General features: G+C 45.5%; 1 protein-coding gene across 1 annotated transcript in view; it reads left to right on the top strand.

The window, feature by feature from the left end:
• SMS (spermine synthase) overlaps positions 1 to 27,829 on the top strand; it is a 48,381-nt gene that overhangs the window by 5,284 nt on the left and 15,268 nt on the right. Inside the window, exons 2-7 of the mRNA XM_078065246.1 lie at positions 15,251 to 15,371; positions 18,703 to 18,793; positions 19,689 to 19,753; positions 24,642 to 24,817; positions 25,798 to 25,954; positions 26,878 to 26,965. Of these exons, the coding sequence (XP_077921372.1) occupies positions 15,251 to 15,371; positions 18,703 to 18,793; positions 19,689 to 19,753; positions 24,642 to 24,817; positions 25,798 to 25,954; positions 26,878 to 26,965 (698 nt within the window). The remainder of the gene's footprint in view (positions 1 to 15,250; positions 15,372 to 18,702; positions 18,794 to 19,688; positions 19,754 to 24,641; positions 24,818 to 25,797; positions 25,955 to 26,877; positions 26,966 to 27,829) is intronic.

Here is a 27,829-nt window from a genome sequence, read left to right as displayed (position 1 = left end):
TGCTTCTTCAGTAGCACATTAAATAACATGATTCTAGCATCAGGCCTAATAACTTCCACAATTTCGAAGTAGAGCTGAGAAAATCGTATTTCAGCTGTGTTGTAAGAAAAAGCTGTGAGATTTTATTGGTGACGATAGCCACCATAGTTGATGTGTGGTTTTACAAGCATAACTGAAGAAAATGCTAAATTTCAATTAGTGAAAATAAGGATGTGTATTTTTTTTTTCCCATCTGAGTTCACAGACCCCCCTGAATTGTATCCACTGGCCCCTGGGAATCACTGGCCCCTGGGAAGTCCATGGACCCCTGGTTCAGACCCCCTACCTGGACAGGGAAGGGAGAGTGCCATTTCTGTATATTGTTTCTTTTAGGCCCAGTAGGTTTCCAGTCAAGGCCAGAGCTGTAAGCAAATGTCTCTGGTTCCTCTTCAAGACAGACGTCTCTTTGAAAACATGAAAGCCGGTATTTATTAGTTGCCTCCTGGGCTAGGCATTGCCCTAAGCGCATTACACGTTATTTTACGTAATCCTCACAACAACCCTGTGGTAGGTCCTGTTATCCCCATTTTAAAGATGAATAAATAGGCCCATTGAAGCTTTTCACCTAATAAATGGGGTAGCTGGGATTCAAAGCTTTGTCTATTTGATTCCAAGGCCTTTGTTAATTCCACAACTGCGAAGCCTCTTAGTTTAAGGCAGTGATTCTCAACGACTCTGTCTCCCTTCCTCCCCCTTCCTGGGGACATTTGGCAGTATCTGGGAACATTTTTGGTTATCATAAGTGGGGAGGTGCTACTAGCATTTCGTAGGTCAGGGGTGCTTGCTCAACACCCTCCATTGCACAGGACAGGCCCCCCACAGCGTTGACAGCCCAAGATGTCAATAGTGCTGGGGCAGAGAATCCCCGGGGTAAGTTCTAGCTAAGCCGATGCTCTAATGCAGATGACAGATCATCAGCGAAATTTCCCTGGTTCTTTTTGGAAGTCTCCATTATGCATAAATCAATAGTCATAGAGGGAGGGTGGGCCTTACCTTCCTCCTAGGTTTGCCCTGGGGTCGGTTAGGAGCAGAGGGCTTGGCCAGCACTGGCTTCTGGTGACCCTCCCTCCCTGATTTCCTGAGCCTTCCTCCCATCCTCAGAGCTCCCACTGTTTTCGTGTTATTTGTTGAGCTGCTTTCTGGTAGAAGCATATCGTCTTTGTGCGATTCATAGCTATAAGCACAAAACCTAAAAAAATCCAGTTTTGATCGCATCGAGTGTTTTGTTGTTCAAGAGGAGAAAAAGCTTTCCCCTTTGTCTCAGCATTATCATCCCTTGTTGTAACACTTTACCATTGTGATAACACCCCCCGCCCCCACGTACCGGCTTTAACAATGTAGCCTTAAGGGGGCGGATGCCTGGGAAGGGGGAAATGCATGCTTGGGTCCTTTTCTAGATTGACTGAATCACGGTCTGGGCTGGAGGAGTTTCTGGAATTTGCATTTTTAACCAGCTTCCTCCCAGTAATTCTGATGCTAATTAAGTACGAGAATCAGTATAGTAGGATCCTCATTAAAAACAAAAAACCCTTGTATCAGGAACGTGGGGCGTCCCCCTACCCCAAGTACCAGGCAGCCAGTCCTTAAGTCCTGCACATTGTGCTTGCTACGCTCTCAGATTCCTTGCTCACCTTTTTCCTGGCTACACTTCTTGGCCACAGTCTCCCAGTGTCTCCATTTTGGGGAAGGGCTCGATCACCACAAACTCAACAGATTCCTCCTATCCCTTTTCTCATTTAAAAAGCCTCCTGTGTGTCCTCATCACCTTGTCAGCCCCTCCTGGGGCCATTTCTGCCCAGCTGTCCCTACCCTTGCGCACATTTGAGTCTCACACTCCCTGTGCTTCCAAGTAGCTGGGAGGCACCCAGACTCAGAATTTAACAGCTCTGGGGCAGGCATTTTTCGTCCTTTAGGTATTCTCTCGTACTTGAATGCTGTTTGCAAATGTTTTATGGGCTGTTTGGGGGAGGTCTCAATGGAATCTCCCTTCATTTGGCACACTCTTTTGCTTTTTTTTTTTTAACTCTTTCCCCCAACTCTGCAAAAGATTCTTAATTGCACGAATCAGGCTGTATTTGACTGCAGGCTGAGTAATTGCACATTGCTGGGAATTAGTTTTGTGAGCTTGCCATTAAAAAATTGTATAAACCATAATCTTTTTAAGAGTGTAGTCCCAAAGTTACACCCATTTCTTTAAACCTGTGGAGGTAGCGTATGGTAAAACGAATTTGTGCTTTATCTCAAGAAGCCTCATCTAGTTATTTGGTCGTTCTCTGTCGTTATTTTAAGTGCTGTGGAAGGGATAACAGCTGTTTAAGAAATTGACTCCATCATCCAGGCATTAAGAACAATCTCTACCCCAGCTAATGAGAGAGGTGCATTTTCAAGTAATCTGAAGCCCTGCATGTGACATTTCTTCAGGATAGCATTTTCCAACTGCATAACCAGCTAGTAGACACTTTGCCGTGTGTGTGTATATGTGTGTGTTTGGGGGGGGGAGGTGCTTTTAAGTTGGCTAAAATTAAAAAGACGAGATAGAAAATGTATGTATCATGTGTGGCAACAATTTAGTATTTTTAACAGCAAGCCAGAAGGTCTTATGAATAGAAACCGGTATACCCTTAAAAACAAAAGCTTATGATTAGGTAATGTAGGAGAGAAAAACATACCAGCTGCGGCAATAGAGGTATACATAAAGGTCTTCAACCTAACAAGGAGAGAAGCAAATAAAAATAGAATGGTCTTAACTTCTCAGATTGGAAACTGAAAAAGTACTTAAGATACTAAGCGATATTTAGAGCGTGAGGAAATCGTCTACACATAATGGAAGGTTTTGCAGTGGAGGAGTTAAACCACTTTCGAAATCTTCTTTGCATCTTAATTGTGTCATGAAATGGGCTGTATCTGAATGGCCGCCCAGGCCTTTGTTACCTTGTTGGGAGACGACCGAGGTGCAGGGGCTCCGAGCTTGGGAAAGTTAGAGCTGCTGGCGTCAGGCGTGGTACCCGGTACAGTTTGGAATGACGGGCTTTGTAATGTGAATTGAGACGGGCGCGGTTGTACTGCTCCTCGGCAGGTAAGGATCGGTTCGGAAGTGCCTGGGCTGTGGTTGGGCATCTGTTGAAAAGCGTGTTCAGGAAAGCTGTGAGTGAGTTGAGTTTCTGGAGTCCTGCACACGGCAGGCGTTTGCCTCCAGCGGTTGTAACCCGGGCCGTGCCGGCCACCATTTCATGGGACTTTGCTTCCACGCCCAGTTCTTGTGAAGAGTCAGGAAGCCTCCTCAATTGAATCTTTAAAGCAAGTATGTAAACCATTGCATGAATGCTCTTTGAAACCCTTACGACTAGGCACTTATCCAGACCCCAGGAAAAACAACTCTGGGGCCCTAAGTTGTGGTGGGCCTGGATTTCATTAAACTGATACTGTCATCTGTGTTCCGGAAGGAGCCACTGAGCTAGTGGCCATACTTGGGATCAGATGTGTTTATGTGCTAAGCAGCAAACCCAAAAGGAGCTGCTAAGAACCGGTAGCATCTTCTAGATGACCCTCCGGGTAGTTTCACATGCGCCTTACTTTCTCCCTCTGCATGAAGGTGCTAATGATCCCCAGATCCCACACACTGTGTTGTTGGGTGGGATGTCCAATAAAATGTTTGGAAGAGTGTCAAATGATACATAAAACACTTAGCACTAATTGCAGTACTTAGGGCTGAGTACTTTGAGATTGTGCCAGTGGATAAAGACGCTCAGTTATAAAGAGGGGTGAATTTAACTTACTGAAAGATAAGGAAAGTTCTGCTGGCAAAAGAAGAGGCAGAAAATAATGCAATGGCATGCGATTTGAAGGTTGGTCTTCCTTTATTTAAAGGAGCTCTTTAAGTGAAAGCAGAATTTTTTTTTTTTTTAAAGACTTTATTTGACGGAGAGAGAGCACAAGCAGGGAAACAGCAGAGGGAGAGGGAGAAGCAGACTCCCCGCTGAGCAGGGAGCAGAGCAGGGAGTCTGAGGCCGGGGCTCCATCCCAGGACGCTGGGATCCTGACCTGAGCCGAAGGCAAGAGGCTTAATCAAAGGCAGAGGCTTAACGGACTGAGCCACCCAGGCGCCCCTATTGCTGAATTCTTATTTGTTAAGGATTTGCAAAGGACTTTTGTGTTTATATATTCACGAGGGATACTGGTCTGTAGGTTTCTCTTTGTGGACTGTCTTTTTCTGGTTTTGGTATTAGGACAATGGTTTCATAAAATGAATTAGGCATTCCTTTTCTGTTTTCTGCAAGAGATTTTGTATAGAAGTGTGTTATTCTTCTTTAAATGTTTGGTAGAACTCTCCAGTGAAACCCATCTGGCCCTCAAGATTTCTATTTGGGGAGTTTTTAGATTATGGATTCAATTTCTTTGGTAGTTATAGGGCTCTTCAGATTACTTCTTATTGGTAAGTTGTGGTAGTTTGTGTTTTTTGAGGAATTGGCCCATTTCCTTTTAAGTCGCTAAATTTATGTGTAGAGTTGTTTGTAGAATTCCTTTATTATCCTTTTGGTGTCTACTGGGGTCCTGGTTATATGGGTTATTAGCTGTTATTTTGTCCCCCCGCATTTAATAAATTGCTAACTTGAATGGAGGAAGTATTCCTCAGATTATTCTAGTCCCAAATGCTAAGAATGTCACTTCTGGAAATTCAGGTTGTAGAATTACAGCTGAGCGTCCCTGTGCCTGTTGGTTAGGAATTTAGAGCTGGAAAAGACCTTAGACGGGGGGTCAACAAACTTGGGCCCTTGGGCCACATCCTGTTCTTTGGCCTCCTTTGTATGGCCTTCTGGTAGCTGACAGGGCCCTGATTTGGCCTGCCAAATCCTGAAATCTTTACTGTGTGGCCCTTTAAGGAACAAGTTTGTCCACCCATGCCTTCAGACTAAGTCCAGTGTGGCTTGCTTTAGAGCCATCTGGAAAGACATTCAAGTACAGATTCCCAGGCCCCCACATGGCCTTTTTCTCATCTGGAATCCATCATAGTATACATTTCTCCCTCTGTACGGGGAGTTTTGACTTGTGTCCTTTGACTTTCATCTCTGTGGCACTTAACTTTTCCAGTACTTCCTGGGTGCTGAGTAATCTCCGTGGAGGTTCATTCTGAAGGGCGCAGTCCTGAATGTTGACTTCGCTGAGTCTGCCTTGGCCAAAGCTGGAAGAAGAGAAGGTGCAGGGGGTCACCTCAGGGATGGCTTGATAAAAATGTGACTTTTGACGACACAAAGTCCAAACTGCTTTATCTCTGGAAATATTATTTCATTGTTGATTTGCAGCCTGGCAGAGAAGCTTGGGCACAAACCCTAGAATTGTTTGCAGAAACACAAGTGGTCAATAGATCTGAACCCGTAGGGTATTCTGCCCACCTAAAGGCAGTGGGAAGAGAGCTGGATGTTCATGATACTGGTTAAGCGCTCCTGGACAGTAAAAGTGGCGATCCCGCAGTTTCTACTTTGGTAAAGAAACCTGGTTTTCTTCTGCATGGAGCTGAGGGAAGCCATGGCCGTCTGACCTTGGGCCAGCCTGTAACCTGATTGCATCCCACTGCTTTGTGAGATGAAGGGGAGGTGGCAGTCGGCAGCTGGGATGCTTTTCACTCCTCACAGTGGACAGTGGAGGGCAGTTGTGAACTAAAGGTGTAAGGGCTGGTTAGTTTTCCTGGTCCAGGTGCCTTAGGTCTTCTCCTTTCCTCTCACCTCAGACCCTGTCAGTTCCCTCTTACCACTTTGCTCATCCCTTTTCTGCAGCTGCTGGGTCTGGTTTCACCTCATTTCTTGGGCTTCTTCCTATTGGGTTGAGTACAGCGCCCAGAGAGGGCTTTTTGTGGTCCTGGCCTCTACAGTGTCTTCTGCGTTGGTGGTCTTCTGCTCTCTTCCACAGCTCTAGCCCGAGTTTACTACTTCCTCTTCTGGAAACATGGATCTTGAACCCGTGGAGTCTAGGCACACCTTATGTTGCTCAGAAGACGCCTTCTGGGAGAGTTCAGGTGGCCAGATGTCCAGCTTCTCAGGGCCACAATTCGTTATCTTCTCCCCAAGCGAAAGCCAGGCTTCTTGCATGATCTCCCCTTTCTGTGCCTTTCTTTATAATTCTTGGTTAGCCTCCCATGTGGACTAGGTCAGAATGTGAGGACTGGATAGTTTGAGCTACATGAGCACTCCGTGGAGGTGCCTCCCTCTCTGTGCTGACTGAGGCTTGTGGGTTGTGGCTGCTTTGAAGACTCCCGTAGCCTTGTGGGGGTGACGGGTTTACCAGGAAGAAGAGGGTACAATACTGCATTACTGTTTGGGTTCCAGACTAAAGAGGGGTTAGGGTTGTGTCTCATAAATTCTCTTTTTGTGAGCCCTTCTTTAATGTCATAAGGAGATTGGCTCATGGAGAGACCTAGGTGGTTATATTAGAGTAGAGTGAGGCTCTTCCCCCTTTTCAGTAGCTGTTGGGGGTGACGGGAAATGCCTTTCTAACTGTTCTCTTGCAGTGGGAAAGGGAAGGCAGGGCAATGAAATAATTAGCAACACATTTACTGTATGCCTAGGGTACTGTAATGTGAGTTTTAAGAAATAGTCCCTGTGGTTGGTACTGTAAACAGCCCCATGTGGTTTTCTTTAATGCACACTTGCATGAAAAGAGCTTGGGTGTTATTTCTGTGTTGTGTTGTATGGCTGTCAATCCAATTCAGCAGGTCTTTTTCTTTCTTTCTGTAGCTAATTTTTCCTGGTTTGGTTGTTCTTCTGTATGAACATCAGAAACTGCTCTGGGGGGTGCCTGCGTGGCTCGGTTGGTTAAGCGTCTGACTCTCGATTTCAGCGTGGGTCTGATTTCTCAGGGTCGTGAGATCGAGCCCTGTATCTGGCTCTGTGCCCGGCGGGGGTCTGCCTGGGATTCTCTCTCTCCCTCTGCCCCTCTTCTCGCTGTCACGCACACCTGCGCTCGCGTGCCCGCACGCTCTCAAAAGAGAAAGAGGAGGAGCTGTGCTCTGAAAACAAGCCCACCAAATTGTCATTTGTCCCTCTCTATGTTTTGTGGCCCCATCTCAGTGCTATGATTTTTAAATTCAAAAAATTTAAAAGAATTTTTTTGTTGAAATATATAATGGACATAAAGCATTAGATTTAGCTGTACAACATGATGATTTGATATTTGTATATCTTGTGAAATGATCACCACAGGAAGGCTAGTTAAGATCCGTCGCCACACATAGTTAAATAATTTTTTTCCTTGTGATGAGAACTTATAAGATTCAATCTCCCGGCAACTTTCAAATATATGCTACAGTTCCTAACTGTAGCGGCTACGCTGTACATTGCCGCCGTGAACGAACTGAGGCTGAGCCTGGCTGCAGGGCTGCATCCGTCCGGTGCCCGGGACAGTGCACACAGCAGCTGCTCGGATACTCCTTTTTCTGTGACACGTCTGTGGCGCGGGGGGGGGGGGGGAGGGCAGAGGAGACCGCCCCTGCCAGCCCCTTTAATCTGCTGCCTCGGGCCTGGCTTATGGTTGGTTGAAAGGGAGCAACCCACTTCTGGAACTTTCTGTTGCCTTGATTACCTCACAGTAGCTGAGAATCTAAAAGTGGAGCTTGTATGTTTGGATTTTTGGGGACAGATTTATTGAGAAGACTTCTATGCCACACCGTTCCCCCATTTAAAGTATACACTTAAATGATTTTCAGTACATTCAGAGTTGGGTGACCATCACCACAATTTTAGAACATTTTCATCACCCCGGAAAGAAACTTCTACCCCTTAGCCATCATCCCCATTCCTCCTAGCCTCCAGTTGCTCCCAGTCCCTGGCATACACTAATTTGCTTTTTATGTCTAGGGATTTGCCTTTTCTGGCTCTGTCATACAAATGGAATCCTACAACATGTGACCCTTTGTGACTGGCTTCTTTCATTTAGCATTATGCCATCCATGTCCCAGCATATATCAGTACTGCATTCCTTTTATGGCTGAATAAATAGTCCATGGTATGGATAGACCACAGCTTGCTTATCCAGTCAGAGTTTCACGGACAGTTTGGGTTTCCACTTTTTGATTAATGTGAAACCTGCTGCTCTGAACGTTGCCATTGTCTTGGGTGTTGTGTGATGAGATTAATCATCTTGCAGCTGTTGTAAAAAGAACTGGACACGGGAATTGAAGACAAAGCTGTCGAAGTAAGATAGCCCAGGCAACCACCTGCTTGACCTTCACTTTAATCTCTGGGAATTTATTAGGCTTCTGTATGTCTGAGATGTCTCCTGATACACAGACCCTCTTTGTTAACATTTAAAAATAAAACAAATTTTTAAATAATTGTAAGTGCTAAGCTCTTTTTAATTGTGAAATATGAAGGCTTTCCCTGTATATCACTTGATTTCGGTAATCTGGACTTGCTGCCTATCAGCATTGATTTTTTTTTTTTTTTAAAGATTTTATTTATTTATTTGACAGAGAGAGAGTTGAGAGAGGGAACACAAGCAGGGGGAGTGGGAGAGGGAGAAGCAGGCTTCCCGCGGAGCAGGGAGCCCGATGCGGGGCTCCATCCCAGGATCCTGGGATCATGACCTGAGCCGAAGGCAGACGCCTAGCAACTGAGCCACCCAGGCGCCCCTGGAATAGATTTTTAAAAACTTTATATAATTTACATCGAGGAAATTTTGTGTACAGTTCTGAGTTTCGACCAATGCATACAGTCATGTAAGCACCACCACTGTCAAGATTAGGACATCTGAGTGGATGCTTAAAGCAGGTACTTGAATGGCTTCAAACTGTGTTGGAGTCCAGTTTTCCTTTCTTCTTTAGGTTTAGAGGAAGCCTAAGAGCCTATCAGGGTAACCCGAAAGCTGGTCTGTGTGTGAAGGGAAACCACACAACCCAAACCTGGCTCTTCGCTTCTCTGACACCAGGGTGTCTCAGGTTTGGGGGAAAGGATGCCCGCCTTGATGCTTCCCCTTGCTGTGAGCTGCTAGTGTACGTGCTGCCACTCCCCCCCCCTTTAGGGGGGTCCAGCTCTCAGGAGGAGGGTGGCGTGGGGGTGGCCCCTGACCTGGATGGAAAGTGGAAGTGGGAGGGGGAGGCAGCTGGTGGGATCAGAGGATGGAGGAGAGTTAAGGGCACCGGGCTCTGGAGATGCCAGGCTCTGTGGAGGAGGGGCGAGCTGGGAGGAGGCCGGGCGTTAGGCCCCACCACTTGGGCATGGTGCCATGACGGCGATCATCAACCCCTCGCGACGGACTAGCTTGAGCCATCGCGGGGGAGAACTAGGAAGCAAAGTAACGGGACAGGGCCTTGATGGGGAGGTGTGGAATTTCCAGGGCTCGTAATTAAAGATACGCTTGGCAAGGATAGCAGTTCGTCTCCTAATTTCACGAGCCGGATGCTGCTAGCATGGGAGCGACTCGCCCGGTCCAGCCCCCTGACTTTGCGGAGGAGGCCAGGGCGGCTCTGGCCCAAGGCCGGGCAGGCTGAAGGTCCTGCACGAGGGGCGCCTGCCACACACTCTGTCCCGAGTTTTCTTTGCTCAAGTGTTCGAAGTTGAAAGGACTTCAAGATGCAAGTTGAGGTCTGCAGGTGTTTTCTGGAAGTAAGAGAACTGCTTATTCCCTCAGGGCAGCCGCTACTGGAATTCGCCTTGTTGAGGAGGTTACAGGATCTTAGCCGTTACTTAAAATGGAAGAAAGTGGGCATGGGTCTAACTGAAGGATGTTTTCCCCCCTTTTTGCCAGGGTGCCGGGTGTCTTAGGTGTTTATTCAGCACAAATCCCTCCACTTCTTGGGCTGGTCAGCCTGGGTGAGTGCAGTTGCTCAACTGAACGTCCACTTGGGGCTGCCCACCTTATGGAGCGCCGATTACAGGGCAGCCCCAGACCACGAGGGATGGAGGGAAGGGACACTGCAAAGTGGTGTCCCCATCTTGAGGGTTGAGGGCGTGATGCCTGTTGGGGGCGGTGCCTGGCCAGTGAGTTTGGAGGGACAGAGAGGCTGCGGTGGGTGATTTGTGTAAGAAGCTTCAAGGGGAGCATCCTGGGGGATTTTAAGTGGCAAGGGTATTAACATCTGGGGGAGGGAATAGAGAAGTCCAAGCCTTATTTCAGACTTGACTGGGACAGTGTGTTGAGCAGTTAGGCAGAAAGCAGTTTCCATTTGGGTATAAGGATTTGGGATTCAGCCATCTGGATGGAGCTGACGGTCAGAGTCAGAGTGCTCCAAGAGCGGCCTCTAAAAATGGATCTCTGGGAGAAAATGAGGCAGGGAGATGAAACTTGGGCCTTCATGCCTTGCCCCTGCCCCCCCACCCCACTTTTCATCCTCTCTTCCTTTCTTTTGGTAGTGATGTATTTAATTTGGACCAGACCTCCAAGTTGATTCTTTCTAAGTTATTGTTGAATAAACACAAAGTGGGCAGTGGTCTGGAAACGGGGACATTGAGTTGTCTAGTGGACAAAGGACACATTTTGCCCTGGGACAGGTCACTGTGTTGCTGCGCACTTTGGAGTGCTGAGTCGTCTACGAGTTGCACATCATTCTTGCCTGGCCAGAGTTTTCTAAGAACTTCTGCCAAACATTTTGTTAGCCTAGTTTGGATTACCATGCGTCCTTGAAAGCCGTGTGATTATATCTCTTTTAGCATTTGAATTTGCTTTCAAATTTTCTGATTTTGTAGCCACTTATGACATTGCAGTCTTGTGTTCCCACATTTGGGCATGCTCTGAGCCCAGGCTTATTTTCACTCCTATGGAGCATCTAGTAGTTCTCAAGGGACTGTATTGCCTGCCCCACTTCTGTCCCTGGGCAGTGGGAGTGTGGGGTCTTTTTTTTTTTCTCTTCAGACAAAGTGGGGGACTACCCACATGTAATGTGTATGACTGGGATTGCCAAAGTCCTGTGAGGGACAAGACTGTCCTTCACACCATATGTTGTCAACCCCAGTTGAGGAACCCCGATACAGCCAAGTACATTTTGCTTGGTCATATTACATGTTTCTTACTAGACAGGCATGAAGGTTGAAATTGGATAACTGCAAAGCATTTTCTGGGACATGTCCTAGGCTGCCTGTTAGTAAGGAGTTCAGGCTTTTTTCAGACCTTTTTCAACATTTTCTATAACCTTTTGGTGACTCGACTAATTAGTTTGAAAATAGTGGGGTTTTCTTGTTCTTTCTTTTATCTAGTGGTTTAGCTCGGTGGTTCTCAACCATGGCTGTGTATTGGAATTTCCCAGGGAGCCCTGAAAAATACCGATGCCTGGTTCTCACCCGTAGATTTTTATTTAATTGGTCTAGGATGTGACGTACCACTTTTAAAAACTCCCCAGGTAATTATGCACTGCTGGGATTGAAAACCACTGGTTTAGATATTCTAGAAACTCTGCAAAGATACAGCAATATAGATGATTAATTTAGGCAACTGAAATAAATTTTCATTTACCCACAAAGCATTTATTGAGCCCCTGAGATCAAGATGACCAAGCGAGCCTCATCGTTGAACCTAGTGGAGCTCATGTCTTTGGCTTTGTTTTCATTTTCAAACCTTGGTTCTGGAAAAGAGTTGCTGGGCAGTTGTTTCAGCTCTGGAGCCCCTTTCTGGAATCGTCTCCAAGGGCTGGGAGCAATGTGGAGGACGAGAAGACAGGAGGAAAGTGCAGAAAGGCGCACGGTCATTCAGTGCCCACAAGGGACCAGGCGGTGGTGACCGCCAGAAATAACATTCAGACCTGGCAGATTTCTTCTAAACTGAGGGGCAAGCCCATAGTATAGACATAAGTAACACTCACCATTGGGTTTCTTTCGTAATATGTTTTCCTTCAGTTTGAAACCTGGTTGGAGGGCCTCCATTAGCCCCCTCAGTACCTTTCCACTGATGGTGCCAGCTAGAAAAAGGGGGGCGGTTGCCGTGCTGCATTTGGCCGGCAGTCAAGGGTTTTAGGTGTTTTATTTTTATTTTTATTTTTATTTTTTTAAGATTTTATTTATTTTTTGACAGAGAGAGACACAGCGAGAGAGGGAACACAAGCAGGGAGAGCGGGAGAGGGAGAAGCAGGCTCCCGGCTGAGCAGGGAACCCGATGCAGGGCTCGATCCCAGGACCCTGGGATCATGACCTGAGCTGAAGGCAGACACTTAACGACTGAGCCACCCAGGCGCCCCGGGTTTTAGGTGTTTTAGACAAAGACACCCCTTTCCCTGGCCCAAGAGAGAGTTTGCCCCGGCTCAGCCCTGGGGCCGAGGTCCTCCTATCCTGCGCAGCCTGGCCAGTGATGCACAGGGTGGCCCTGTCTGGATCGTCCCCTTCACCAGCATATAGGGGATTTGTGTTCTGTTTTGTAATGTGCCAACAGAACCCAGTCTTGAGGCCATTTACCAGGAGTGATGATTTGTTTTATGCACTTTCAAAACAGAAAACGTGTATTCTAGCCAAGGAGGGATTGAATAATGACATAGTGGCTCTCCTGTTGAGGGCAAGTAGTTCTGGGCTATGCGGGCCTCGGGGCCGTGCTGGGCACATTGTCCTTCCCGCCCTGCAGCTCAGTCACTTCCGCGGTAGCTTGACCCCACCAGGCTTCAGTGACAAACAGACTGAACGAGGGCCCTTCTTTTGATGAAGTTTGAAATCGGAATTTTTTTAGGGGGTGGATTTCAGTCTTAAAACCGAATATCATTCAGAGGATATAATTCAGGCTTCCCCCTTTTAATTTCCAATTTCAGAATAGTGAAGCCAGCTATTTTCTTCCAAACGAGTTTCCCAAAGGCACAGTTTTTGCTGGGAATGAGCGAGACTAATGAGACATGAGGTCACCACCCGTGTTGCCTGATGCTTGTGTTGCGATGGGTGTGTGGTGTGCTTTCCGCTCCAGGAGTCTTTCCCTGATGAGGGGCTTTTTCCTGGATGCAGCCTCAGTTCAGCTGGCTCTCATCGGGCTTGGCCACGCTGACATTCTCTGGCTCTACCCAGGTCCCTGCTCCCTCCTGGGTGCTGCTGTCTCAGAGGAGGAGACGCCTTCCTTGTGGGTGAACCCCAGCTGGTATTTTTATGAGAAGTGTGAAGTCCCTTTGCTTTCTGATTTCCTCTCACACAGTTGCTGGTGAACACACTTGTGCCCACCTGCTCCTGTTTGGGGGCTTGGGGCTGCACACTCATGTAGTTGTGTTTTTAAATGCTGTCCGTGAGTTTTGGTTGTGCTATCCTAATAGCTCTGTCTGTGTTCGGGAACTCAAAAGATTAGAAGGTGGATGCCCTCACGGCCATTTTTGCTACGCTATTTGCTATCGTTTGTTAAGTGAAGTTGAAAGTACCTGTTTTGGTGGGTGTATCCGTCTGCCAGAGCTGCCCTAACAAAGTGCTACAGATCGGGCAGTTTAAAACAACAGACACATTCTCTCCCAGTTCTGGAGGCCAGAAGTTCAAAACTGTGTTGGCAGGGCCGTGGACCTTCTAAAGGCTCTAGGGGACAGCCCTTGCTTGCCTCTTCCAGCTGCGGGCGGCTCCTGGTGTTCTTGGCCTGTGGCTGTTACCAGTATCACCTGCTCCTCTTTGTCCCCGTCTCTCCTCTTCTGTCTGTCATGAGGGCACTTGTCCTTGGATTTAGGTCCCACCTGCATAATCCAGGATGATCTCATCTCTAGATCCATAATTACATCTGCAAAGACCTTTTTCCAAATCAGGTCACCCTTCCAGGTTCTGGGGGTTAGGATGTGGACATATCTTTTTGGGGGCCACCATTCCACCCACTACAGTGTGGGTAGGTGAAATCTTTTTTTTTTTTTTTTTAAGATTTTATTTATTTGAGAGAGAGAGAACGAGCATGGAGAGGGACAGAGGGAAAGGGAGAAGCCGATTCCCCGCTGAGCAGGGAACCTGATGTAGTTCTCAGTCTGATCCCGGGACTCTGGGACCATGACCTGAGCCAAAGGCAGACGCTTAACCGACTGAGCCACCCAGGTGCCCTGAAATCTGGTTTTTAAGTGGCAACTGACTTTAAATTTTTTGAAAAGTCTGTGCCTGCTAGAATAAGACACATTTGCTGCCCAATTTGGCCTCTGAACCCAGTTTGTGGTCTTCATTCTTAACTGTGCTCTGGAAGGTCTTGGGAACAAAGTTCCAGACATGGCTGGAGATAGATTCTAAGTAGGGTGAAAAAAATCCTTAACGTCTAGTCCAAACGTTGGCACTACTTAGTTTATGGAAGGAATTCTAGTGTGATTTTTCTGGTGAAACCTTTTCAGCTGTGAATCTTTTTGTTTTTTTCTTTTGCCTTGGTTCAGGTCGCAGACGTACTCTTCGTACATACTCTGTTTTGACGCTTTGCAGCCTACACTGTTTTTTCTGTCATGTGGAAAAAACACCAGCCCATGGAGGGCTCGTGGGACAGTACAGAGTAATTCCTTTTGTCTCATCTCGGTGCTTTACCTTACCCTTCTCAGGCAATGAGTGCTTAGCAGATCGAACTAGAGGAGAATAAATTGCATTTTGCCTTTTCTCTTAGGCGTCATAATGTTGGATGTTCCTGAAGATTCTGGCATCAAGTGAACCTGCAGAGATTAATGCAATTTCTATAACCTTGACCGAAGTCCTACCTGGGGATACCACTTGGGAAGTGGGTGGGGAGGGAGAGGGGAAGATGGGCCCCTGGCCAAGGATAGGGTCAGTACATAGCAGGTTGTTCCATAAGGAATTGTTCAGTCGCTACTGTATAGAAATATGTTACTGAGTGGCCCCATTTAATTTCTTTTTCCCTATTATAATAGCAACCCATGCTTATTGTGAGACACCTGGAACATAAAGGCAAAAGTTTTGAAGTCCTTTATGATACCCATCAGGAGTGGGTGGACATCCCCTTTCTAGCACTGTATAGGCTCATTAATTTATATACCCTAAAATGGAAGCTCATTTATTTGCATCTCTTTGATTTCTGGTTAGGCTAAACATTGTGTTGTGTCATCTCTGGTTGGCTGAAGACCTGTCTGCATCCTTGGTGCAGTGACTTTGTGGTTGGTGTTTTTGTGTCTGTCTTGTGTTACCCGGTAATCCGTGTAGCCTCTCCTCACGGGGTTGAGAACCTTCATAGCTCCTGACAACGGGCGTGACGCCGGCAAATCTTTGTTCAGGTTTTCTTCCAAAGTTCAGTCGTCAAACTGCGCCTCGCTGGCTTTCCTTTGGAATGTGTTTCATCCTGACCACCTTGCCTTCTCTCCCTTGTTCTCCAGCTGATGGCGAGACCATTCTAAAAGGCCTCCGGTCCATTTTCCAGGAGCAAGGGATGACAGAGTCGGTGCACAACTGGCAAGACCACGGTTATCTAGCGACCTACATCAACAAAAACGGCAGGTGAGGTGGCCTTCAGATCTGAGCACTTCAGCTGGTGGGGCTTGGGGGCGGATGACAAAGTGGGGAGGGGTAGCGTCCAGGTTATTTTTTATTTCCTCCTGTGACATCTTGTTAGGGGGGCTAGAATTCAGTGCTTCACAGCCCTAGCTGCACAGTAGAATCGCCCGGGAGTGCTTTCACAAGACGCCATTACTCCAGTCACTCTCCCAGAGATTGAGGCCAGTGGGCATCAGTATTTTTCCAAAGTACCCCCCCGGCCAGGTGATTCTGCTATGTGGCCAGGACCCAGAACCCCTGGGAAGCAGAAGCAGTGTGAACTGCAGGCCACGATTCACACGTGGTTAAAGCAGATTCCCGGGCCCCGCTCCAAGAGTTTCTGATGTAGCCGCTCTGGGGTAGCACCGGAAATCCCATTTTCAGCAAGCTCCCAGGGGACACCGATGCTGTTGGTCGGCTGACCCCACTGTGAGTAGCACTGTTATAAGTTATTAGCAATTAATGCAGACCATCATCAAATGCGGAATGAGAATGTCTACGGGGAGGTTGACAGGAAGCTGAGGGGACCCAAGATTTCAAGTTGGGTTTTTTTTTCTTTTCCTTAAGACCTTTATAGACTATCCAGACTTTACCTAATCAATATGTAGATGAGAGCCAATATGTTCTGGGAATAGGGAAGGAAACCTAAATTAAGAACTGACCGAGAACAGAAGACCCCAGCATGTTGAGCTCTTTGTGCTTTCCTAAGTCTAGGTTTGTATCCTATCTAGACTGGTTTAGTATGCAAAACTAGTAAGAGTCTTCGTAATTTGCACTATTAATTTTAAAATGTGAACTCCTGGGTATTTTCAATGGCTTTAATTCCATTTCCCCCAATGGGTACAAAGTACTAGAATTCCACATGGTTTCATTAATGTCCCACATTCTGTCCCTTGTTTCTCTATTAAAAGGAAAAATAACCACCCCCACGACCTCAGAGGCCCAGAAGGCAATGCTGGGAGATCAGGAAACTTTGACTTCTTAGTGCCCCCTTCGGTTACTCTCTTTCTAAGTCAACATGCTCCACCCCATGGGGGTTACTGGTCTTCCCTCTCTTGATGCCTCTCAAGGACTTCCCAGCTCCTCTCTCCCTAAGCCCAGATTTGTATTTCTAACTATGCAGCAAATCTCCACATAAGTGTTTAGCAGATACCTCAGATGTATCTAAAATCATTTCTTCTCTAGGGTGATCCCAAATCAACGCCACCACCAAACTCTCCTACCTTCCCTCCTCCGTGCCCGGCCCAGTTAATAGCACGTTTCCTGCAAGTAGAGATTTGCAGCTGTCCTTGATCCTTTCAGCTCCTGCAGGCTTGGGTTCAGCCTCTCTCTGTCCTAGCCTCTTTTCTCCACCTTCCCCGCCACGGTCTCTTGCTATCCTGGATGTGGTCCATCCTTTGGGGGGACCACAGCAAATGGAACCATGTCACCTTGCCACCCCGTAAGTTCTTTGAAGCCTTGATTCTCTTAGAATCTCCTAACTGCCTTTGCATCCAGGCACTTCTCTGCCTCACTTCTTGAATCTTCTACCATACACACCATTTCCAGTTGTCTGGGGGGCCTAGAATTCTTCCCAGAAGGGAATTTTTAATGACAAGAGCTGTTTAGAAATTGCTTCTGAAAGCAGAAAAAATGAAAATTGACATGCTTAGTTTAAAAACGTATTTTCAACATTGGTCTCCCTCTTCTCTCACTTGCTCTACTGGGACCCATCCCCATGGTGCCTGTCCTGAAACCTCACTGCTCCCACCCGTGCCTGGGCGACCAGGCACCAGCTCAGGGGGACCATACCCAGCTTCTGGCCTGACTTCTGGTTAATAGCCACTTTGTGATGCTGAAGTCCTGGTCCTCAGCCTGGTTTTAATCCCTTGAGCTTTTTGTACTAACTTCCAGCATTGTCTGTGCTCCTGTGTTCCTTCAGTTCCATTGGCCGAGGACTGCACTAGAACCACCCAGCTGGTTAGGGGTGAGGTTTTTCTACCCTTTCCCTTCTCCAGCCCCTCTCCTTTGTGCTGTGGGTGGTGGAGGGGGAAAAAAATGATAGGCGCATTCAGGTGTAAATGATTTGTGGTTTCCTGGACCTGAACTTGATTTGGGGGCCATTTAAAGGCTGAAGGTGAAATTAACTAGTAGTGTTTAGTTTTTAATCCAATGTTTCTTTAACCACGACTTTTAGTAAATAGTAGTTTTATTTTTTATTTTATTTATTTTTTAAAAGATTTTATTTATTTATTTGACAGAGAGAGAGAGATAGCAAGGGCAGGAACACAAGTGGGGGAGCGGGAGAGGGAGGAGCAGGCTTCCCGCTGAGCAGGGAGCCCGATGCGGGGCTCGATCCCAGGACCCTGGGATCATGACCTGAGCCGAAGGCAGACACTTAACGACTGAGCCACCCAGGCGCCCCGAGAAGTAGTTTTATATCATAACCCCATACATAGTCATCTGTGTCTAGACAGTACAGATACACGTATGATCAAAACAGAAATTTCTCCACATCATTGACTTTTATTGCATGTGATACACTCTGATATTTTAAGAAAAATGAGCAGATCCCCTAAATTAGGGGTCAGAAAGCTTGTTCCGTAAGGAGCCACATAGAGTCTCTGTCACATTCTCTCTCTCCTGTTTTTTTAAACAACTCCTTAAAAATGTAAAAACCATTCTTAGTCTGCAGGCTCTACAAAAAAAAGTCTTGCAGGCTGGATCTGGTGGTTTGCAGTGTGTAGGCTGGAGTGTGCCAACCCCGAACTAAATCAGTTTAACCACCACCCGCTTGCAGTCGGAAAACCACGGCTCTGTTTTGAACTCTCTGAAGGTTAATTGGGAGGACCCAGTTTGTCCTTCCTACCCTCCCTTCATTTGAGGGCCATGGTCACTAAACTTGGCCGAATCACGTGCCAGGGAACCTTCTTAAAAATCAGGTTCACAGGGGCACCTGGCTGGCTCAGTTGGTAGAGTATGCGACTCTTGATTTCGGGGTCGTGAGTTGGGTGGAGTTTACTTAAAAAAAAAAAAAAAAATCCGGTTCACAGAACTGCTACTGAATCACTTTCTGGGCCCAAGAACCCGTTATCTGAAAACGTTAGCATCTGGTGACTGTCTAAATCTTCCCTAAATGATTGGTGGGCTTCCCACCCCCAAGAAGAGGTTCTCATAAGAAAGCAAAAGTGTTAACCATGTAACTTAGGAAAAAAAGAGCAATGGTCTTTGCTTTTAGTTGGGTGGGTTGGTGTCTTTTCTTCTTTTGAATGCCATGATACAATTCCTAACCTTAAAATTATGCTTTCCTTTGTAGCTTTGCCAGTTTGAGAATTTACCCACATGGATTGGTGTTGTTGGATCTTCAGAGTTATGACGGTGATTCGCAAGGCCAAGAAGTTGACAGTGTTGGTTTTTCACTTTTATTTACTTTTATTTAATTATTGTTTTGTTTATTTGTAATTACAAGTATTTGAGGATCATCAAATCTCATATTTTTATTTATTTTTATTTATTTATTTTTTAAATTTTATTATGTTATGTTAGTCACCGTACAATACATCATTAGTTTTTGATGTAGTGATCCACGATCCATTGTTTTCGTATAACACCCAGTGCTCCATGCAGTACGTGCCCTCCTTAATACCCATCACCGGGCTAACCCATCCCCCCTCCCCCCTCCCCTCGAAAACCCTGTTTGTTTCTCAGGTCCATAGTCTCTCATGGTTCATCTCTCCTTCCAATTCCCCCCCCCCCATTTTTCCCTTCCTTCTCCTAATGTCCTCCATGTTATTCCTTATGTTCCACAAATAAGTGAAACCATATGAAAATCTCATATTTTTAATGATAAAATTATTTTATGTAATTGCTGATCTCCCAGTTAACTTTAAATTTCCTCCCTCCAGATAAGTGATTTTAGAAGAAAAATAGTGGTTCCTCAGTTGTTGTTAGGAACCTGGCTTGTCCTCATTCCCTTGACTGCTTAAAAACTGAGAGTTTTACTTTCCATGATGAAATGTAAACCTTTGAGCAGGATGTTATATCTGCATTATCCATGTGCTCTCCCCTTTCCCATTATCTTGCTGGTGACTTGCACTGAGGGTAGCACCATGAGGGCTGGTTGGTGTGGGTGTGTGGAACTGGGCCAGGCCTGGAGGCTGCTGAAGGGATGGGGGAGGTCAGGAATATCACACAGCTGTCACCACGGCCTCAGCCTCCTGGAAACTTAGCTGTTGCACTCACCTTATTCTATAAGCCCATTGACTTCTTTTCTTTTAATTGTAGTTTTTCTTTTAATTGTAGCTTTTGAACAAAGTAGAAGAAAGAATGAAAGAATTGAGTCAGGACAGTGCTGTGCGGGTGAAGCGGTAAGTCCACTCCCGAATGTCCTTTTATATTTGTTTAACTGGTAAAATTGGAATGGTGGTGTTGTCCCCGAGCAGTGTCTGCTTCTGGCAACATGGGTAGACTGAGCTAATGGATGCCTCACATCCAAACAAGACAAAATGTATGAACACACACACACACACACACACACACAAACGCGTGCATGCTGTGTAAAATGAAACAAAGGTAGAAAGGAGATAATGGGGCGAATCTCAGGAGCTGGAACTGTATAAAGCAGAGAGCTGGGGGGGGGGCGCTTCCGTCTCAGTCAAAAGAGAGTGAGAGAACTCCCCAACGTGGTCCAGTAAAGTGAAAAGGTTGCTGTCTCTGCTCAGAGCTCTGGGCTCCGAAGTGGAATTCACTTCTAAGATTTATGACAAGATGAGGTGATAGAAAATTTGCCTCAAAGCTTTCAAGTAAGGTGACTTTGCAAGATACTAAGAATTGAGAGGCCACCTACCTTGAGCAGCCACCGGTTGGTTCTTTTCAAATGATACTAAAGACAGTTAAGCTTCCCCTGTCCTGACTATGGCTATTTAAACTTCAGTAAATAAAGATAGTTCCATTCCTCAGTTTCACTAGCCTCCTGTCAGTAGCTAATGGCTAGTGACTATCACAGTGTACCATGCAGATATGGAACATTTCTTTTGAACAGTGCAGCAGTATTTGTCCATGGTAACAGATGTTAAAAGAGCCTTAATAGATGTAACAGCTTTGGCATTTGTTGGAATGGATAGAGTCTTGTGTGAGTCCTGGGAATTAAGAATAGGAGTTAATCATGGATACCCAACAGGTAATTCTCACCAGTTTGCTCCTGTCCTGTCTGGGTGGATCCTTATCAGGCCCCCAAAAGTAGGAGGCCTGTCCCTTACTCACAACAGCAAACACAGAGAGACCTAGAGGGACTTTATCAAGGTCACGCCATCACTGATGGAAGCGACCAGAATACAGATGTCTCTAGTTGACAGCACTTTGTAGAAGCGTGCATTCATTTTGGCAAGACCTAGGATGTGAGGGACTTACTAGCTCAGCATGCTAAATTTCATCAGCCCATAGGAAAGCTCCAGGGTTGGTGTAAGGTTAACTAGAAGGTTGGTTAATCTCTGGTAGGGTAGAAAGCAGGGAACTGCCGGTAAATGAACGTAACCGTGTACAACTTGCCCACGTGGTTGAAATCTGTCAGAGCACCTAGATTTGTTTACCCCACCTAAGTTCAGTGTACATCTCCTCAGCCATATTTCCCTCTTCCCAGTCCTTAAAAGCATGTCCACACCCACACACTTTTCTGGACTTTCCACCTTTCCCTGCTTGCAGAGGTTTTCAGCATTCCTTCGACTGCTGCAGACCTATCTGCACCAACCTGAATTCAGCGGGTTCCCACTCTGTTCTAAAATGTATTAACTCCGTGATAATGAATTGGCCAACATCGAAATGCCTCTGAGTTTTATTGGTCTCACTTTTATTAGGGTTACTTCTAGGACTAAGTAAATAGATGGAATACATTTATGGGTTTCAGCACTCATGAGAAGTCTTTGTTTTGGATATAGGAGCTAAGTGAGAGTGGAGTTAAGCTTCATATTTTCAGTTCAAAATACAGACCTTGCTTTTGCTCGTCACTGCTTTTACAACTTTTCGTAAAATCAGGGTAGAGGGGTCCAGAAGTTATTGGGAGTACTTGGTGGCAGGCTTTTTTAATTGGCCTCAAAAGGAGAAGGATGGCGCCATTTTTCTGTCTGGTGAATGACATGGTTAGAAATTTAGTCATTAACAAGTAACTCATAACATTATCTGAAATCATTATTCCCCTGTGGCCAGTGAGTTAAATCTGAATTTTTAATTAAGAAGCCATGGGATGTATTAGATAATTTATTTTTATATTCTACCTTTCCAAAGAAAAGGAACAGGAAAACAAGCTTACGTCCGTTAAGTTTTGTTGGGGGTTAGAGGTGAGGGAGATATTGCAGTAGACACAGTGTACCGGAGACCCAGGACATACTCTGTCTGACTTTCTCTCTACGATCCATTTTCAATTTTCAGCAGTGAAAGTTGAAAGAAGAGTTGTGCTGGGCTCCAGAAGATCTCCTGTAGCCCATTACAAGGAGATGCACTTCATGCTAGGATGAGTATTTCATCAAGATAAATGGCTTCCTCATCCTGTTAGAGATCCTTGTTGTTTCTTTGCCAGTCTTTAAAAACCATTGTGTTTCGGGGTGCCTGGCTGCCTCAAGTCAGTGGAGCGTGCGACTCTTGATCTCCGGGTCGTGAGTTTGAGCCCCATTTTGGGTGTAGAGATTACTTAAATTAATCTTTAAAAAAAATTTTTTAAAAAATGAAAACCATTGTGTTGCAATTGAGGCAAGAGCTCTTTACTTTAGCCAAGGCACTTAGTGACACACTTGAGAATAGACATTTATTTTCATCGGGTTTGTGCAGTTTAGTAATTTCGTATAGCTGGCTGGCTGTCAACCAGGGGGTGGGTTTTCTCTCCTGAAAACCCATGACTTGATATTTGTCACCTTCATCTAATGTCACAGGTGGTTTACTCTCCCACCTCCGTCTACCCACCAACCATCAGCCAAGGGTGGAAGAGGCTTCCCCCAAGTCCTGTTTGCCTGCTCTGGGCCAGGCCAGGCTGGGCAGGGGACGGGGGAGGGGTGGTATTGTCTTGTTTGGGGCTGCACATTTTACAAGACAAACCTAGTCTGCAGACATTCCAGCAGCTGCATTTGTTCACTTGAACGGTGCAAGAAGTGGTTAAATCAGGAGTTGGTAGGATTAAATGAGAGTTCATGGGAATTTGCTTTGTAAATCTCAGTGTTCTTTTTTTTATATATAGATTTTATTTATTTATTGAGGGACAGAGAGCGCGTGCAGGCAGGGGGAGGGGCAGAGGCAGAGGAGAGAGAGAATGTCCAGCAGACTGCACACCCAGCACAGAGCCTGATGCAGGGCTGGATCCCACGACCCTGAGATCATGTCCTGAGCTGAAATCAAAAGTCGGACACTTAACCGACTAAGCCATCCAGGCGCCCCAATCTTAGTGTTCTTTATGGTTGTTAGTGTTTGCTCAGAGGAAGCTTCATTAAAAGAGGTTCAGACTGTATTCCTGGTAACAGGTGAGTGGGAGGGCAGAGACTCAGCAGAGCAAGTCAAGAGGTAGCATACCCCATCATCCAGCTGTTTTACTGTTGAATACCACTGTGTTTGAGAACACATGACTTGCACACAGTTGTGTTAGTATGCAGCGAGTTCTCACTTTGTGTTTCTGTTAGATTTGCCAAGCCCCTTTTCTGGCTCTGGTTTTCATTGTCATTTAGTGTCCTCTGCTGGTAGTTTCTAGTACATTCACGTTTTCTGAAATACGGAGCATTTGCAAAAGAATGGAATGGGAAAATCCTCAGTTTGCGGTCCTTCTAGTAATAATAATTGATACAGGCAAGAATCTTCTAGATGCCAAAACCACTACTGGAGGTTTGTTGAGAGCTCAGGGGCTTCACCCAGTTTGAGAGGGCTATCCCACAGCCTGCTTAGTAATTTCAAAGGGAAAAAAGGTACCTTTGTAAATGGAGGGATCTGGTGCCATTCACTTGAACCAACTGGTCACACTTAGCATCTCTAATAATAGGACAAGCACACATCTTTTGCCCCTGATGTGATGCTTCTGTAAATATCTACCACCCTGACTTTAATGAAGAAAGAGGTCTTCAGGCAAACCCACCTTAGGGATTTTCTGCAGAACACCTGGTCTGCATTTCCCTGAGATGTTATGAAACACATTGGGTGGAAAAACTTAACTAAAATAGACGAAATGAGGGTAAAAAAGGAAAAGAAAGTACAGCATATGATCCTTCATTCAAAAGCAGAACAGCTGTAAATGACATGATTGGGACGGTCTTGGGGGCATTTGAATGTGGATTGTGTACCAGATGATGGTATTACACCCCCGTGCACTTGCATGAACGTGGTGTGGAAGTGTGGTGGGGTAGGCGGTCTTAAGAGATTCCTGTTGAAGTATTTGGGGTGAGTGTGATGTCTGAGGTGGCCATTTTCTCCAACTTTTTTTTTTTTTTTAAACGATTTTATTTATTTATTTGACAGAGACATAGCGAGAGAGGGAACACAAGCAGGGGGAGCGGGAACGGGAGAGCGAGAAGCAGACTTCCCGCCGAGCAGGGAGCCTGATGCGGGGCTCCATCCCAGGACCCTGGGATCATGACCTGAGCCGAAGGCAGACGCTTAACCCACTGAGCCACCCAGGCACCCCTTCTCCAACATTTTTTTAGGAAAAATTGAAGGCATGCCAGAAAGGTTTATTAAAAAAGTAACCTCTTAATGTACAACAGTTGCTGAGATTTGGTAGTGGCCATATTTGTATATAAAGCTGAAAGCCCAAGCTTTAGATTTGTATACTATTCTGGAATTGGCTGGAGGGCACGTTGCTTGCTTTTGTACACTCACACTTCCGGGTTCACTTTTTTTTTTTTTTAAGTAATCAGTACACCCAACGTGGCGCTTGAGCTCACGACCCCAAGATCAGTAGTGGCATCGTCTGCTGACTAAGTCAACCAGGCGCCCCTCCAGGTTCACTTTTTTTTTTTTTTTAAGATTTTATTTATTTATTTGAGAGAGAGAGAGACACAGCAAGAGAGGGAACACAAGCAGGGGGAGCGGGAGACGGAGAAGCAGGCTTCCCGCGGAGCAGGGAGCCTGATGCGGGGCTCGATCCCAGGACCCCGGGACCACGACCTGAGCCGAAGGCAGACGCTTAACGACTGAGCCACCCAGGCGCCCCTGCAGGTTCACTTTTAAGGCAGCGGCACCATAAGCGGTGTTCCTGTAAAGGCTCATTCTTGTTTTCCCTTTTTCCAGATTACCACCCATAATTCGAGGAGGAGCTATCGACAGATACTGGCCCACTGCTGATGGTCGCCTGGTTGAGTATGACATAGATGAAGTGGTGTATGATGAAGATTCACCTTATCAGAACATTAAAATTCTACACTCGAAGCAATTTGGAAATATTCTCATCCTTAGTGGGGATGTTAGTAAGTATTCCATCCCTACCCCAATTGCATAGCAGAGTGACAGTGTTTTAGATAATGGTGCTTTTCTGACAAATAGCACCATTGTGGATTTGTCCTAGTTTGTCCTTGGCAGTGCTGTTTTTTTGAAAGGAATATTTATGTCATATTAACCTGTGGATTGTCTGGGCTTTCCTGTTTTATTTTTATTTTTTATTTTAAAGATTTTATTTTATTTATTTTAGAGAGAATGTGTGAGCGGGGGGGAGGGGCAGAGGGAGAGGGGAAGCAGACACCACTCAGGACAGAGCCCGACCAGGACCCGGGGTTCCATCCAACCCATGACCCTGAGATCATGACCTGAGTTGAAACCGAGAGCCAGACACTTAACCAACTGAGCTACCCAGGCGCCCTTAGGCTTTCATGTTTTATAGCAGAGCCATGAAAACTTTGTCTTGATGTTCCATTTTCTTAGTATTCTTAGTGCTGAGTATTTGAATTATGCTCATATAAAGAAAATATGATTCCTTATTTTTTAAGAAATTTTTTTGTTTCGGAAAATTTCAAAACTGAGTAGACAAAATAGTATGATGAACCCATGTATACTCACCATTGAGTGCTAACAATTAGAAACTCCTGGCCAATCTTGTTTCCCCTAAACCCTGGTTTACTTTGTCTCTCCTATTACTTGGAACAACTCTCAGATGCCGTATTTCATGTAATAAAAGATGATTGCTTTTAATTAGCATATCAGAACATTCTTAAGACTGAATTTTTTTTTTTCCACTGACCATGGTATATGTGTATGTAATATATTAGGTGTCAGATGAGTAGGGTTGATGAAAAAAAAAGTACCTCTGCACATTGTTGATAGTTTTTAAAGATCAAAAATGAAAAAAATTTGAATTTTAGACTAGATTCCAGCACTTTCTAGCATGGCAAGTCAGGTCTCTGTGTGGGTTTGGGTAGAATCACCATTTTGTACCTGTGTTTTTCCTCCCTAGATCTGGCAGAGAGTGATTTGGCGTATACCCAGGCCATCATGGGCAGTGGAAAAGAAGACTACAGTGGCAAAGACGTGCTGATTCTTGGGGGTGGAGATGGGGGCATATTATGTGAAATAGTCAAACTGAAACCAAAGATGGTCACTATGGTAGAGATATCCTTTGTTTGGAGATCAAGTTCAATTGGCTTCTGTTTTGTTCCTCTTTTTTTGTCTTAAGACTCCAGCTAATGTTATGAGGCAAATGCCTTTTAAATACTGCCTTGAACAAACATTTCCATTTAGTACCAATAGCCTTTTCATGTGGCTACAAACAAAGCAGCAGAGATCCTCTAGTTGAGAAAACGAGAAAGCAACCTTGGTACTGCGTCTGCTGCTTAGCACTTTGTGAAAGGGCTTCTTCATGAAAAGGGAAAATTCAGTTCTTTTTGAGTGACCTTGGTATAACAATGAAATCATTGTCTCATTCATCTTTTTTTTTTTTTTTTTTTTTGGTAAATCTGATACCCAAGTTTGTGTTATAAAATTCATGTTTGTCTTACCTTTATTTTTTTTTAAGATTTTATTTTACTTTATTAAGATTTTAATTTTACTTTATTAAGATTTTATTTATTTATTTGAGAAAGAGAGAGAGCATGGGGAGGGACAGAGGGATAGAGAATTTCAGACAGACTCCACACAGAGCTGGATGCTGGGCTCCCATCTCACAACCCTGAGATCATGACCTGAACTGAAATCAAGAGTCAGACGCTTCGGGCGCCTGGGTGGCTCAGTTGGTTAAGCGACTGCCTTCGGCTCAGGTCGTGATCCCGGAGTCCTGGGATCGAGTCCCGCATCGGGCTCCTGGCTCGGCGGGGAGCCTGCTTCTCCCTCTGACCCTATCCCCTCTCATGCTGTTTCTCTCTCTCTCTCAAATAAATAAATAAATAAAATCTTAAAAAAAAAAAAAAAAAAAAAAGAGTCAGACGCTTCACCGACTGAACCACCCAGGTGCCCCTACCTTTTCTTTAAAGTATTACTATTTCAGAATTCTTTGATAGATCAAATTCAGGATCAATTTCTCCTTGACCTGTTTGAACATTGACCAAATGGTGATTGATGGATGTAAGAAATACATGCGAAAAACATGTGGCAACGTCTTAGACAATCTTAAAGGAGACTGCTATCAGGTAATTATGTTTTCTAGATAACATTTTGAAGTCAACTAATAATATGTTATTGACTTGAATTGTACCTTCCTAAAACAGCTCTTAAGGGTAGTTGGTTAAGAAGATAAATAGATCATCTTGGAGGGAAGGATAATTTTTCCCTCTACTGTTAGAAGGTGGAGGAGGGACAGTAAAGTATCCCCCCAAACTGAGAAGGCACTTGGTGACCGGAAAGCGAAGTGGGCCACTCCATAGAGTTTACACCGAGTTTTACTCAGGGACACCTAACTGACAGGCGGGATTGGGCGGAGGATGGTCCGTGGCAGCTGCGTAGTTACTCTCTGCAAAGTCCAGACTGTAGTCCCCGGATTTTATAGAGGGAGAGGACATGCAGGAAGGGCACTGGAGTGAGATCATACCATTCCCATGTACCTCAGAGGGTATGCGTGCACTAATTGACCTTTAATCAAGCTAACCTTTCATTAGCTTTTATGGCACGACCTGTGTATGAGGATGGGGAAAGACCGTTATCTCTAACAGATTGATGGGAAACCAAAATGCCAGCCTTCCTTGGCAGGCATTTTTGACGTACGTGTATTAATCTCTAAGGTGCCAGAACACGTAGTCCCAAGAGAGGTCATTGAGCAAACATGAACAAGATAAGAGGGCCAAAGATGGACTCAGTATTATCAGCACCCTTACCCTCTGCCCTTCTAGTTCTTGGCTAAGACTCCTGTAATAAAAGACAGATTAACGAGAAATACAGAAGTCGAGTAACATATATACCTCATGTGTACTTGGGAGAGACCCAGAGATCAGTGAGTAACTCAGAGGTAGCTTTAAAATTTAGGCTTAAATACCAACTTAATAGGGAAAGGGGTCATA

This window comes from Halichoerus grypus, chromosome X (assembly GCF_964656455.1).
Source record: "Halichoerus grypus chromosome X, mHalGry1.hap1.1, whole genome shotgun sequence".
Lineage (NCBI taxonomy): Eukaryota > Metazoa > Chordata > Mammalia > Carnivora > Phocidae > Halichoerus > Halichoerus grypus.
Note: the sequence above shows the minus strand (reverse complement) of the source record. Positions and strands in the feature narration are given on the sequence as shown.